The sequence below is a fragment of the Camelus ferus genome, chromosome 23 (assembly GCF_009834535.1).
Source record: "Camelus ferus isolate YT-003-E chromosome 23, BCGSAC_Cfer_1.0, whole genome shotgun sequence".
NCBI classification, from domain to species: Eukaryota; Metazoa; Chordata; class Mammalia; order Artiodactyla; family Camelidae; genus Camelus; species Camelus ferus.
In genome coordinates, this window is record NC_045718.1 from 27376952 (window position 1) to 27392110 (window position 15159).

Here is a 15159-nt window from a genome sequence, read left to right on the forward strand (position 1 = left end):
AATGTTGGGGTTTGAGAAGGAGAGGGAGAACGTGGGTAATGAATGGCTGGCTACGTATTTCCCACTCAGGATGTCAGCTGAGTTTCTGAACACGACTGACATACTAATCACAGAAGTCCTTGGCTAGAAGCAAAGTGTAATTCATGAAGCCAGGGCAGATTTGTTTTCTCAGAGACTATATAACTTGATCAAGTGGGCTTTGAATTCAAAAAGAAAGAGGACGAATATAAGTATGTATATGCATGACTGGGACATTGTGCCGTACAGCAGAAATTGACACATTGTAACTGACTGTGTACTTCAATTAAAAAATAAATAAATAAAAAAGAAAGGGGAAAAAATAATAATTGAAAAAAAAAAGTCTGTTAATATAACAGGAAATATCAGGCATGACACAAAAAGAGGAGCAACAATCAGTGGGAATCATCATTCACGCCAGGAAATAACGAGGTAGGAAGTTGGAAACAATATAAATATTCCCAGGTGTCTACATAAAAAAAAAGTACATATGTCCCTATCAGAAATGCATTGTTGCGATATGTGTCCAGTTCCTGCATATATTTAGTACCTGCCACATACTCTTTCCATTAAATTCATGGTCTTACACATTAACTAACCTGGTAGAACGAGAAGTTCACAGGTCAGTGTCGACCTAGAAGAACCTCCATCATCATTATCATCATCATCATCATCATATGGATTGTGTTCTCAAGTTAGGATACATCAAAAGATGAGTGGTTGCCAGAGGTAGGGGATGGGGCATAAGGGAAATGGGAGAAAGTGGTCAAAAGGTACAGACTTACAGTTATGAAGTGTAATGCACAGCATGGTGACTATGGTTAGTAATACTGCCTTGTAATATTTGAAAGTTGCTAAGTGAGCAAATCTTAAAAGTCCCCATCATAAGAAAAACAATTGTAACAATGTATGGTGATAGGTGTTAACTAGACTCATGGTGGTTATCATCTCACGATATGTACAAATATTGAATTATTCTGTTGTACACCTGAAATTAATATAATGTTACAGGTCAATTATATCTCAAGAATAAATAAATAAGTACATACATACATAAAATAGAGAAAGGCAGAAATGAATTTCTTGATGTTCAAAAGAAAAAATAATAATGATGAGCCTCTTACTTGTTTTTCATCTACACCCAACATATTGCTTTATAAATATGTCAGGGAGTGCAGTGGTAGAAAGGTAGACAAAGGCAAGACATAATAGAAAATGTGATAAGGGGGAAGGACAAAATAATTATTTTGCAGTTTATCAAGACATTGAGGAACACTTCATGAACTCTTAAAAAATCACTGAGTTTAGGGGATGGGACTTATAATTAAAATATAATTATAGAATGATTCACTTGTGTAAAAGAAAATGAACTGCTAAGAAGGGAAGTGGAAGATTTTCAGTGTGAAGGCAATATTCACCTTCAAAATAAATTCAAACAGGATGGTAAATACTGAACTGTATATAAATAAAGACAAAAGGAAAGAGCTGTAGAAGGGACTGCTATGTATGCCTGATTACATAGCCAAATAAAAGAACTATATGAACTGTTCCTAATTATCTCCAAAACCAAGTAGCATTAAGAAAGTACACTGTGGGGGAGGGTAATAGCTCAAGTGGTAGAGTACATGCTTAGTATGCATGAGGTCCTGGGTTCAATCCCCAGTACCTCCTCTAAAACTAAATAAATCAATCAACCCAAGAATGAACACTGTATCTGCAATACCATTGTACTGACAAATGTCAAAATGTAGGGAGGATGTGAAGGAAAGAACAAGAAATAAATTCCACTTGAATAAATCAGATGGAAGTTCCTCACTCAAAAGCTGGAGAAAGAATTCAGCCACACTGAGAATACGTGATAGAGATGAACAGCATTACCAGAACAGGGAGAAGCACGAAGCTCTGGGCCCTAAGTGACAGGCAGAAGAGAGAAAAAAACTACGAAGGTTGTTGACAGCCAAAAATCAGGCACATCCAAAGTAATTGCCCCACAAGGCTTCTTATCTCCTTAAATGAGAAACCCTTCAGACAGCAGAGGGGTAGAGGAGGAACCCTCTCAGTAGGGTGTGACAGCCTACAGGACAGGACCTACAAGAACCCAGAAGCAATGCCATGTATTATACTAGGATTTTCTTTTCTTAGCTTTAATAAAGTAACTGAAAAATCTAGTCTCATTTCATCTATGCTTTTCAAAAAGGGAACAGGGGATAAAGAAGTATTCTTACTTGTTTGTACCTTGAGACCCACAGAGAGACACGGTAATGGTAATGGGGATAAACAGAAGTCTTAGGGGAAGATGAAAACCCAAAGATACCAGCTTGACTACTGTATCCATAACTTATCACCAAAATAGTATCTTTCCCTAAATTAAGCATCCTTGGAGGACTCCGTGCTTTTTTGATTTAGGGAAATAATATGCTTACATGTCCTCAACACCTTGATTTATTATTGTTTGCAAATAAATACAGCATTTGCTTTCACTAAGCTTCACTTTTTATCAAACTTTAACCCAGGAGAGCCACTAAAAACAGTATACAGCACTCAAATGACAGAAGAAGGGAATAGCCATTATATCTCTAAATGCTTTTTCGAGATAAATAAATGAGACTATAACCTTGTTTATTAGTCAGAGGATAGTCTTAAGGTTTTTGTCTTTGTTTCCTATTCAGAACTATAAGCACTGTTTTTCTTACGCTATTGGAAAACCAGGAGACTTAAATCAACCATATGAGATCATCAACAAGTCTAACAATAACCATTTAGTTTGGCCCGTGGACCATTATGGAATGTATGTGTTTCGTGTGAAGATCCTGGATCCAAACTATAGGTGAATATGCATGTCTTCTTATAATAATTTTACCATTAGTTACTAAAAATTAAATTTTTATTTTATTGATCTCATTTGATTTCACTCAGATGTCCAATTACAAGCATCTCTCATTTTATCAAGTCTCACTTTATTACTCTTTGAAGACACTGCACTTTTTTACAAATTGAAGGTTTGTGACAACCTTTGGTCAAGCAGGTTTATCAGCGCTATTTTTCCAACAGCATTTATTCACTTCATGTCTCTGTGTCACATTTTGGCATTTCTTGCAACATTTCAAACCCTCCATCAGCCAAAAGATTACAATTCATTGAAGGCTCTCAGCTTCCTTAAGGAGTCAGCCTACAGCAGGTGAACATCATGGGCAATTTGGTCAAAAAAACTTGAATTCAAATCCCAGCTCTGTGACTTATAACTGCAAACTTTTGTAAGGAGCTTAATCTATCTGAGCTTCAATTTCCTCGTCTAAAAGCAACGGCTGCTATGAGGATTAACAAAGATAATTCACGTAGAACATTTGGTACGTTGCCTGGTACATAGCAAATGCTCAGTTAGTATTCATTTTCAGTAAGTATTAATGCTCGATAAATGTTAACTGTTTATGATTCCTGTCCAACACTTACTATTGTTAATTATTATCGATATCATTATTGCTGTTGCCCTGGGAGCCATTATCAAAATGATGTAAGCCACTAGGAGGACAGTGAGGCTGCTCTTACAAGCTCTGAGTAAACTTGTAGCGATCAGCTTAAGTCACACATATGAAAAAAAATCATCACAGCTCCTATGTAAATGTATCTATTCTCTCCCTTGTCAAGAAAATGACACCTTAACTAAGATTATATATAATTTGGTTGTTACCATAGAGATGTGCAGGGAGTCTTTTAATGTATTTAATTTAATCTTTAATATTATTTTTCTAATTTGCAGTTTCTGTAATCTAACAGCTATATTTGCAATAGAGACCTTTGGAGTGATTCCCAGGTAATGACTACAGCCTAATCCAGCTCTAAAGAGGGAAGTAAAAGAAACAGTGGCAGCAAAAAAGGAAACGTACCTCTCCCTCTCCTATTTTCCTGGGACCCTAATATTTCTGCCCTATATGTGACATTTTTAAAATTGTATATATATACCCTACTGAAGCTAGGGTCCCTTTTAGTTCCATCCTCCTCAATAGCCAGTTTTCCCTTCAAAAGTGTCTGTCAACTCCACGTAAGGGCAGATGATAGATTGCAGCAGTGGGGACAGAGAGGACAGTGGCTGGGCCCCACTGACCGTGAGTCAGCCCTCCACTACTGGCCATTATTCCAGTGCATACAGGAAACAGACAGTAAAGGCATTTCCCTGGACTCAGCTTCAGTTTCCTTTGAGAGCAGAGTGAAACATCTTATATGAAAGTTGGGACTGCAGATGACTGCATCTCTGTCCTGTGTTTTTGTTTTGTTTTGTTTTCTGAAAATGTTAAACAAGAGTGGAGGACAAACATCAAGTTACTTATGGTGCTACTTTAAATATCACTGACTGCTCAACTCTCTGTGCTAACAGGAGGTTAATGGTGCAGATAAACTGCAAATGAGATAAGCCACATGTTACTTGTAGGTAGCTTGGGGGAACATGTACAGGTTTTTTTTGCAGCAACTTCTCTTTCTCATCAGATCTGTACGTTTGATTTAGATGTATATTAAGAACATATGTCCACCCAAGTATCCACCAACAGAAGTGGGAGTTGGTGAGTTAGGGAGGAGAGGAGGAGGAGTAAAGGGGGATCTCACCTATTTGCCCCAGCTCATCTGCCAGAAGCTGGATTTTAGCAGCCAGGAAATACGATGCGGCACAAGGGATGGCCCATCAAGTTAGTGACTGCAGTTCAGTCTCTGTTATGAGCCCTGAAGGGGACCAGAGGCAGAACAGGGGTGAGCTGGTGGTGAACATCTTCCTAGTAAGAGAGCACTCTTCATGAGCAAACCGGGCTGATTATCAGTTTGCAGGAGGCAAAGATCTTACTACTTCCTTGCTTTCTGGCCCAGTGCTTAACCACTTCCCCCAATTTTCTACTCTGTCCTTTGGAGTTGCCACGATTTAACCAGCAAACTCACCTAAATCCTGTCCTCTGAGCTCTCCTTCTGTCTGTCACCCTTCAGCTCTTCAGAGTGATGGCTATTTATTTCCTCACACTCCCATGTACCTTGGGGAACCATTACCACTCCCAGATCCTTATTTATCCTGGTTCTTCTGAAAAAAAATAATTTTTTTTAAACACCCTTTGAGGCTCATGGCATCTGCTCTACGCCCATCCTTTCTCTGTTCTCATTGCTGTGTCCTCTCCAAACTTCCCTTCATTCAACGCCATCCTGTTTTCATCTCCGTATCAAGACCCACCACCAGGGTCCACATGGCCAACCCTGCCAACATCATGGCCTTTCCTACTCCTTGGCGTGCTCCTCCTCTCTGGTACTCTAGCCATCCACTCCCAGAGTCACACCTTGGCCACTGTCAGGACTATCAGAACTGCTCTGCGGACTGAAGCATCAGTTCAGACATCTCGTCCTCTGACCTTCTCAGCTCGCTAATCCAACTCCACCCACTACAACTCTTCGTTCTCACCGGGAAGGACCTCCACCTCTACTTTCAGTCTCTCCTTTTTTTACTTTCTATTTCCTTACATTCCAAACAAAGTCCATTATTTCAACATTTTCTAGTACTCCTTTACCTTTTTGGGATTTGCGCCCCCTCTGGCAAGCCCCCAACTACCTACTTTCTCTAGGACTACATCGGAGCAGCCCAGTACTTCTAAAGAAAGATACACAGCAGGGCAGATTGATCACCAACTTCAAATAGATCACCAGCACCACCTGGGAACCTTTCTTTCTTTCTCTGGTCAACCAGTATTTCCACTCTCCATAACATCCACCTATCTGAGTAGCTTCCTCCGTGGACCTTTCCTTAACAATCATCAAATGAAATTTTTTTCACCTTTACAGAGAAATTAGAAGCCATCAGACAGGAACTCCCCTTATTTCTGATTCCACACATAAAAACCAACTAACATCTATCCCCTTTCACTCCTCTTTCTATCCTGTTACATCCTCTTTAAATACAATTCTCTCACCTGTGCTTTAAACCCTGGTCCTTCCCACTCTGAAATTCCAGATCAATTATTCCTTCTCTCTTCTCTATATTCAACTTTCCCTCTCAACTAGATCCTTCCAATAAGCTTTTAATTACTCTCAAGTTTTTTAAGCAAATAAACAATAAAGTAAAACCTCAGGCATATCCCCTTCCACCTACCACCTTATCTCACACCTCCTTCGCAAGACAAACTCCTGAAAAGGCTTGTCTACCCTCATAATCCTCATGATCCTATATTCCATCCCTATGGCATGAATCCATCCAGTCTGCTTTCTATCTTATCACACCACCAGTTACTTCTCGTTAGAATAGCTTTGGTCTGCACTAAGTCTCTTTGGTACTTTCTTATATGCTCTGTCTCTTTGCTCATGAATTCTTCCCCTGACCTCAGTGAGCATCTTTATGACCATCACTTTGAACTCCTTATCAGGTAAATCACTTAGCTCTGTTTCATTAAGGTCTGTTTCTGAAGTTTTATCTTGTTATTTTGTTTGGAATATATTTCTCTGTTTCTTCATTTTCCTTGACTTTCTGTGTTGGTTTCCGTGCAATAGATAAGACAGCCACTTCTCCCAGTCATGAAGGAGTGATCCTACATAGGAGATGGAACTTACTATTCAGCCCAGCCCTAACTGCTGTTTCTCTCTTAAACCCTTGAGACTGTCCAAGCTGCCTTCGTAGTTCTTAGTGTCTCCCAGTAGCTGAGGGTGTGCCAAGACCACCAGTGTCCCAAAGAGGAGGATCTCAGCCAGCACCCAGATGCAGCCTGGTTGGAAGCTGGACCCTCAAGAGGCAGTTTTTAAAGTATGCAAACAGACCTCTTTCAGGGGAAGACTAGGAGATGGGCCTTTCTGTCTGTTCCCCTATGCTGAGGGAACAGCCAGATAAGAACAGTTTCTTTATTTGTTACAGTCCTGTGGGACCTGTGAATATACGCTCTGCTGGCTACCAGGGCCAGGCAATCCAGTGGCGTGTCTCCTGAGCAGCAGCCATAGGGGCTGGGGCATCAGAAGTATGAGTGAAGTCTTTTGGGGGAGATACCTGCGACCTGGGGACAGGCAGAGAGAGAGTGCAACTTTGGCACCTGCCAGCATCTCCAGTCTCTGCAGAGGATTGCAGAGATTTGTGTTACATTAGGAGCCTGACCCTCAGATCGCAGCTTTTAAGATAAGCAAACGGGTCTCTTTCATGGAAAGACCGGGAAATGCTGCCTCTGTGCCGAGCAGGGGCAGAAGGTGAGAGAGGGGATTGGCCACTGCGAGTCCTCAGGATCCAACGGAAGCTAGGAGTTGTGAGTTTCCTCCCCACTGTACGCTGCGGGGCTGGGGGTGGGGGTTCTGGTGAGACTGTGCCTCAATCTCTCCCACCCACCTTTATGTGGCTGACTTTTTCTCATTCACCCAGTATATAGGAGTTGCTCAGCTAGTTTCTGTATTTCTCTCAGAGGGAATTGTTCCATATGTAGCTATAGTATTGGTGTGTCCATGGAAGGAAGGAAGTTCGGGAGCCTCCTTTGTCACCATCTTGAACTGGAACTGGCCTACACTAAATCTGACCTTTCCAGTCCTGTCTTTTTCGACCTTTCATCAGCGTTGACTTTTCCTTTGGCTGCCATTTTGCTCTAACGGTTTTCCTAGCCTTCTGTAGCCATTCTCTCTCTTTCTAATAAAGAGAGCCTCATCCTACAACACCAGCCATTACATGTTGACCTTCCTTAGGGCTCAGTCCTGGTTTTCTGAGCTTCTCACTCTGGCAAGCTCATCCATATCCATGATTTTGATTAGCATCTATAAATACATGACTCCCAAATCCTATCTCGAGCCCAGTCCAGGGCCATATATTCCACTGTCTACTTAACCTCTTCTTTTATCTCAAAAGACGAGTCAAACGGGACATGTCCAAAAGTGAACTCATGATCTTACCACCCATTCCCTTACCCCGTTATTTGTCTGAAACTGATTTTCACAGTAATTGCAAACAGTCCTATGTGTCACTGCACAGCTCCAGGAGAATCCATTCACATAGGCTATAACGTGAATGGTGCCCTCTTGGAGTTAAACAATATGGTGACCCTATTTTCCAGTGTTTCCTTCTCAGGAAATAGCACATCTAAAATTGTACAAGCCAAACACCTAGCAGTCAAAAACATGAAAAACTAAAAACTGGAGTTCACATTCCTCTCTCTCTCTCTCTCCCCTCCAGCTCATCTAAACAGTCACTGCTTCCCACTCATTTAATCTCTTACATTGCCCTTAAATGAATCCACTTCTTACCAAACCCAAAACCACCACTCTAATCCAAGTTACCATTACCTCTGGTCTGAATTATTGCAGCAGACTCCTAACAGTGCTCTCCCCTCATCTTTTCCTATTTTATTCTATCTCATTCTCCTCATTGGAGCCAGAGTAATCTTTTCAAATGCTAATTTTAGTAGCTTGAGACCTTTAAATTTCTTTCTTTACAATGAAAACTTCCTAACGTAGCCTACAAGATCTTTTCTGATCTAGCCCCTACCTACTTCTCCAGTCTCACTTTGCATCACGTTCCCCTCATTTTCTCAGCTCCACACCTACCAACCTTCTTTCAGTTCCCAGCTTTCTCCATACTCTGTTCCACAGCAGGAGCTTTGAACATGCTATTTTCTTCATCTGCAGTCTCTTCCTTCCCCCTCTTTACCTCTTAACTCTATCAATCTACTTCTATTTAATTCTTCAAATTTTTTTTCTCGGTATTTTCTTTTTATTTGTTCAATTTTCACAATAATGAATTGATTTCTGGTCATTCTCAGAAGATGACCAAATTTTTTGTCTGCAAATATTATAAACTCATGGACTTAAGCATAATTTATGGATTTCAATCCAATGTAAACTTATCCTTATTAAAGCTCAAATTGTCCTGTCTTGGACCATTGACTTCTCCTTTCAATTTGTCTTCTAAGTTATATATCTACGTACAGCTGTATCTATCTGTCTATTGATGTGTGTGTGTGTGTGTGTGTGTGTGTGTGTGTGTGTGTGTGTGTGTGTGTGTTTGTATAAAACCCTTGTAGTCTTTGATAATTTATTTTATTATTTTTTAATGGAGGTACTGGGGATTAAACCCAGGACCTTATACATGCTAAGCATAAGTTCTACCACTGAGCTATACCCTCCCCACTAATTTTTCACATTTTAAAATATTTATCTTTTCCCAATGGGGGCATTTTTTGACCCAATTCACCAGGTTAAATCCTGCGATGAGCTTTCATTGCATTGTATACCTCTCCTACTCAGTTCTTATCACAAGTTCAATTATATATTTATTTTCTCATTAGTTGATTAATTACTATGTCCCCACTAAAATGTAAGCTGTCTAAGGATGAAGACCATGTCTATTGTTCCTCATTATTGTTTTCCCAGCACCTAGCACAGTACTGCATACATCAGATGCTTTGTTAAGTTAGTGGACTTTCGAGAAGGAAGAGATTCACTGGAACTAGATTAAGCTTGTAACCACTGAGGAGGAAGATCAGACTAAGGGGACTGGGGACCTGGGGAAATACTGCAAACAAATAATTATGGTTTAAAAGGGAACTGAAAACTAAAGTCAGGTACCAGGACAACAAACAGAAAACAGCACAATGTTTGGCTTAAGAAATACATCCACTCTGAAGGGGGGCACTCATGCAGAGTCCCAGGTGAAGACGCAGATGTCTGGACCTTGGCTGAAAGTAGCACCTAATTAAGTGTGCACACACACACACACACACACACACACACACACGCACATCTGGTTGACCCTCAGGTGCCTCAAATTCTATGTGCCCAACACACATGCCCTCTAAAGTGTATTTCCTTCTGAACTTCCTATTGTCAGTGAATGAGGATACCATCCTCAGAGTTACCTCATCTTAAAACTTAGGAGACAGCCCTTATTCTAACATATTTGTCAAACCCTACAGCTTAACAATCACCACGATTGATCCAGTCTAACTCCTAAATATACTCTAGATTTAGCCACTTCTCCCCATTTCTCCAGCCATGAATTAATTAAAACCCTCATCATAGTTGATTATTACAAAAACCTCCTAACTGGCTTTTCTCCCTCCATATGAGTAATTCCCATTTATCCACTCCTCACACTACAATCAGAATCGTCCTTCTAAAATGACAGCTCTGTATCAGACCTCTGAAACTCCCTCTTGCCTTCAGACTAAAATCCACACTCTGTAGCTTGAATAAAGCTGCCTTTCTCATCCCCAACAACCTGTGCTGCCTCACCTCTAGCCACTGGGCCTACACCTAAGCTCTAGTCATGCTCAAGTAGTTTTAGATACAGACTGTCTGGGGCTGATCTTAAGATTTTCTCATGTTCCATGCCTTGTAAATGCATCTCCCTTGGCCTGAAACATGATGCCCACCTAGTCGCTTTCACCACTCCCAGGCGTTTTTATCTAATTAACTTACAATAACACTCCTAATCTTACTCATATCCAGCTAACTCCTACCCATACTCAGTTCAAAAGTCACCTCCACTGGGAAGCCTTCCCCATGCCTGGCTCCCATAGTACCTTGTGACTCCCCCTCTCATTATACTGATCACTTTCACTGTCTGTTTTCCTCTCTGGTCAGCCTCAAGCACTAAGAGGTAGACATCCTGAGGGTAGACAAGATGTCTCATTAATCCTACTACTCACTGACAGAGAACAATGGCCTTGTAGCCAGCTATTTGAATATTATTTGACTAAATAAGTTAACAACCAAAATAAGTGAACGATGACTTTTAATGACTTTTTTTCTCTTATTTCAGTCCCCGTACTTACCTGGTTGCTGCCATCCTCTTTCTCCTGATGCTCCTGTTCCTCAGTCTTCTAGCTCTGAGCTACTTGTATTATTATCTGAGGATTTACAGTGCATTTATTGATGTACCACTTCACAACCCTGAAACAAAACAAAAGAATGATTAAGAAAAATGGAAGTTTATTGACTACAAATGTATGTATGTAGAGGGAGTGTCTCTATCCTTATATTGAGAGTATAAGTTTGACTAGGAACTACTAAGTATAAGTGCATAGTAAGTATCACCAAATTCAAAATCTGAAAAGTGTTCTTAAATTACTCAAAACAAAACTATTTTTGTATATAATGCATGTTATTAAATTAATCCTTAGTGTGTTTACATTTATCTTAATGTAGTCTATGTACTTTTATATGGCTTAAAGAAAAAAAAAACTTTAAACCACCTAAATTTGGCTATTACAATCTTTCCTAAGAATGAAAGTAAATTTTTGAAAATATAAGTGTGTCAAATGTTATTATTTTGCATAAGACTTTTCATATGAAACCTTATATGGCTGAAGTTAACTTATGTATAAAAGACTTCATAATGTATATAAATTTCAATAGTCTGTAAAAGGTATTTCAGAAGTTTCTCTAATGGTAGATTCACATATGAGATACACACCTTATTATATTGGAAAATAGGAAACTGATGCTCTAAGTCTGAATTTTAAGTTTTCAAATTTGATTTTGATGCTCAAAATAAGCTTCTTCATTTGTCCAAATGTGATCACAGCTTTCTAAACAACTAGTATTTGAACAGTCAGGATCTAACTAGAGAAGGAGAATCAGTAGAAGTGTGTGAGTGTGTGTGTGAGTGTGTGTGAGTCTGTGTGTAAAGAGATTTATTTAAAGGAACTGGCTTATGGGGAGAGAACGCAGGAGACAGAGGGTGTGCTGAGCTTTAGCTGTGCTGGGCCCAGCCAGGGTGGAGGTACCCTAGTCCATGTTCTTCACTCTCTCCATGGACTTACTTAAATTCATAAATCGGCTCCTTTTTCCTCAAACAAACAAACAAAAAAATTGGCTTATGTGATTGTAGAGGCTGGGTAAACGAGTCTGAAATCCATGCACAGACATCACGAATGAAAGATCAGAAGTCAAATGGAACTCCAAGGGCACAGACCAAAACTATTATCTACAAATAGGATTTCTTACTTTACTAAGATCAGGAACAAGACAGGGATACCTGCTATTAATCACTGTTTTGAAGGTTCTGACATTACAAGAGGGAAGTAAAATAACCATTATAAATGCTTGGGAAAAGGAAATAAAATCCTCTCTTTCAACAGTAAGATTGAAAGGAAACCCAAAATTAGAAACAAGAATTACTCAAATAAGATCATTAGATGGCTCAAGATGAGACAAATATTTAAAATTTAAAACCTTGCTTTTAAAAGTTACATGAAAAACCTGAAAGAAATCTGAAAAAGCAATACCTTTTCTCTATAATAGTTTAACAGTTGGCAACAGAAATAAACTATAATTTATTGTAGTGGCAAACTACATAGAATTAAACTTAATATGAAAGGTGTATGACCTACATGAGAAGCATCGTTAAAATCTTTATTGAAAGGGTGAAACAAGACCTGAAATATGTGACAGAGAAAAGAAAGAAAACAACCAAACACAAAATGAGCAAAACACATGGTCATTTCACAGAAGAGCACATCCAAACAGCCAACAAATACAATAAAAACAACTATTTCTTAGTGTTTACTATGTGCCAGAAATTATTCTAGTAATTTATGGAATCCTCTTCAACAACTTTATGTGATTGGAACTACTATTATCCCATTACAGAGATGAGGAAACTCGTACAGAGAGGGTAAATAATTTTTTAAGGTCACACAGTTGGTAAGTGAAGTCTCACAAGGTTTTGCTAAATGAGAACAGTGAGCTACAGGGAAGTACTTATACTATGATCCTATTATATAAACAAAATGAAAGCTCTGTGCATGAGAACCAGAGAAAAGTATGGAAGGATACACACCATTTGTGTACATCATGTGCACGTGTGCTTGTGTATGTCTGTCCACTGTGGGAGGGGGAGAGGGGATGTGTCCAGAGATGTAGAGAGGAAAGGATATAAACAAACCCCTCAAAACTGTGGAAGCAGCAAACAACAGAAAAATAGCATGCATATTTTTCTCTTTATGTAAATTGATGTGTCTGTGCATAAAGACAAATGGAAGGATGTTAGTCACAAAACTCAAAATGATGTAGTTCCAGGTGATATTTGCTTTCTTACTGTGGTTTCCTACTACACTAAAGTTATACTACTTAATTAATCATAAAAAGTCTCTTGTCACTGTGAACAAACAAATGGGAATTAAAGAAGTAGAGACAGCAAGTATAAACTCTTTCAAGGAGTTCTTTTTTTCCGTGATAGGGAGCAAAGAAATGGAGGGCAACTGGAGGCAGAGGTGAGGTCAGGAAGGTGTTACTGAGTACTGATAGGAATGATCCAGTGGCTAGGGAAAACTGATGATCCAGGGGAGAGAGGGGGTAACTGCTGAACCAAAATCCTTGAGTAGGCAAAACAAAACCAGATCAAGTGCTGAAATTGAACATTTCATCCACTGTTATAGGAGGGAAGCCAGAGTTCATGGGTACTGATGTAGGTAGGCTGGTAGGAAGATGGGTGGTTTGTGGCAGACCTCCTACTGCAGGAGTGTAATTGACCCAGCACATGAGCTGCTGCCCCCTGAAATTCACCACCACATTGCACCAAGGCCACACCCCCCAAGCCACTACCCCTCCGATGACTGAGTGTGCTGGGGATACTTCCACAGATGAGACACCTGCCAGCCTGCCTCAAGGACTCCTGAAGTCTCATGTTGCACAGCAGTTAAGGACACCTCCACTCTCACACACACACACACACACACACACACACACTCACTTTCTCTGTGTGTGTGTGTGTGTCTGTCTGTCTGTCTCTCTCTCTCTCTCTCAATGTGGGTCAGATGATTCTCCCTACCTTCCACAACTTCCTATTTCCTTTCAGACAAGTATTTCCCCTAATAAAATTGTTGCACATTCAGTCTGATGTTGGTGACTGTTTCTCAGAGAACCTGGACTGACAGAGGTGGTAATTCGAGTGGTCTAAGAAAACAAATGTTTGGAGGGGACTTGAGACTGGCTCACCCAGCACCCTGCAGGCAGAGATAGCACCAACCTGGAGGGTTTGTGGGACACAAACAGTTCCTGGTTCAAGGTGGTGGTTCAGTTGCTAAAGCTTTTATTGATGGTGACTTGGGGAAATGTCCTGGTGGAGGGGAGTGTTACGGCAGGTACAATGGAGCAAGCATTTGAACATAGGGATAAAAAGACAGTGACGTTTGCTGGTTACTGCTAAATTATATATATAATTGACATATAACATTGTGTAAGTTTAAGGTATACAGGTGTTGATTTGATACATTTATATATTGCAATATGATTATCACCATGGTGTAAGCGAACACCTCACTATGGACAATTAAATGCTGACAAAATGGAAAAGTTAAGAGAAATGGATAAATTCTTAGGAACATGCCATTTCCCAAGACTGAACCAGGAAGAAATTGAAAATAAGAACAGGCCAATTACCACTAATTAAAGTGAATCAGTATTAAAAATAAAATTCCCAACAAACAACAGTCCAGGACCACAGGCTTCACAGGTGAATTCTACCAAACATTTAGTAAACAGTTAACTTAACATCTATCCTTTTCAAACTATTCCAAAAAATTGCAGAAGGAATGGTTCCAAATTCATTTTATAAGGCCGGTATCATCCTGATACCAAAACCAGACAAAATTATCACACACACACACACACACACACACACACACACACACACACAAAGTTACAGGCCAATATCACTGATGAACATAGATGCAAAAATCCTCAACAAAATATTAGCAAACCAAATTCAACAATACATTATAAGGATGATACACAATGATCAAGTGAGTTTTATCCCAAGGGTGCAAGGATGATTCAATATTCATAAATCAATCAATGTGGCACACCACTTTAACAAATTGAAAAATAAAAATCCTATTTTAAAGCATAAAAACATCTCCATAGATGCAAAAAAAGCTTTTAATAAAATTCAACATCTACTTATGATACAAACTTTCAACAAAATGGAGACAGAGGGAACATACCTCAACATAATAAAGGCCATATAAGACAAGCCCACAACTAACATCATACATACTCAACAGAACAGGACAAGGATGCCCACTCATCACTTTTATTCAAGATAGAATTGGAAGTCCTAGCCACAGCAATCGGATAAGAAAAAGAAATAAAGGAATCCAAATTGGAAAAGAAAACATAAACCTGTCACTGTTTGCAGACGACAAAATACTATAT

General features: G+C 39.6%; 1 protein-coding gene across 1 annotated transcript in view; it reads left to right on the forward strand.

Moving 5' to 3' along the window:
- The window catches only part of CATSPERE (catsper channel auxiliary subunit epsilon), a 98444-nt gene extending 87258 nt beyond the window's left edge, over positions 1-11186 (forward strand). Inside the window, exons 19-21 of the mRNA XM_032466555.1 lie at positions 2688-2845; positions 3776-3829; positions 10763-11186. Of these exons, the coding sequence (XP_032322446.1) occupies positions 2688-2845; positions 3776-3829; positions 10763-10919 (369 nt within the window). The 3' untranslated portion in view covers positions 10920-11186. The remainder of the gene's footprint in view (positions 1-2687; positions 2846-3775; positions 3830-10762) is intronic.
- Positions 11187-15159: the final 3973 nt, after the last annotated feature.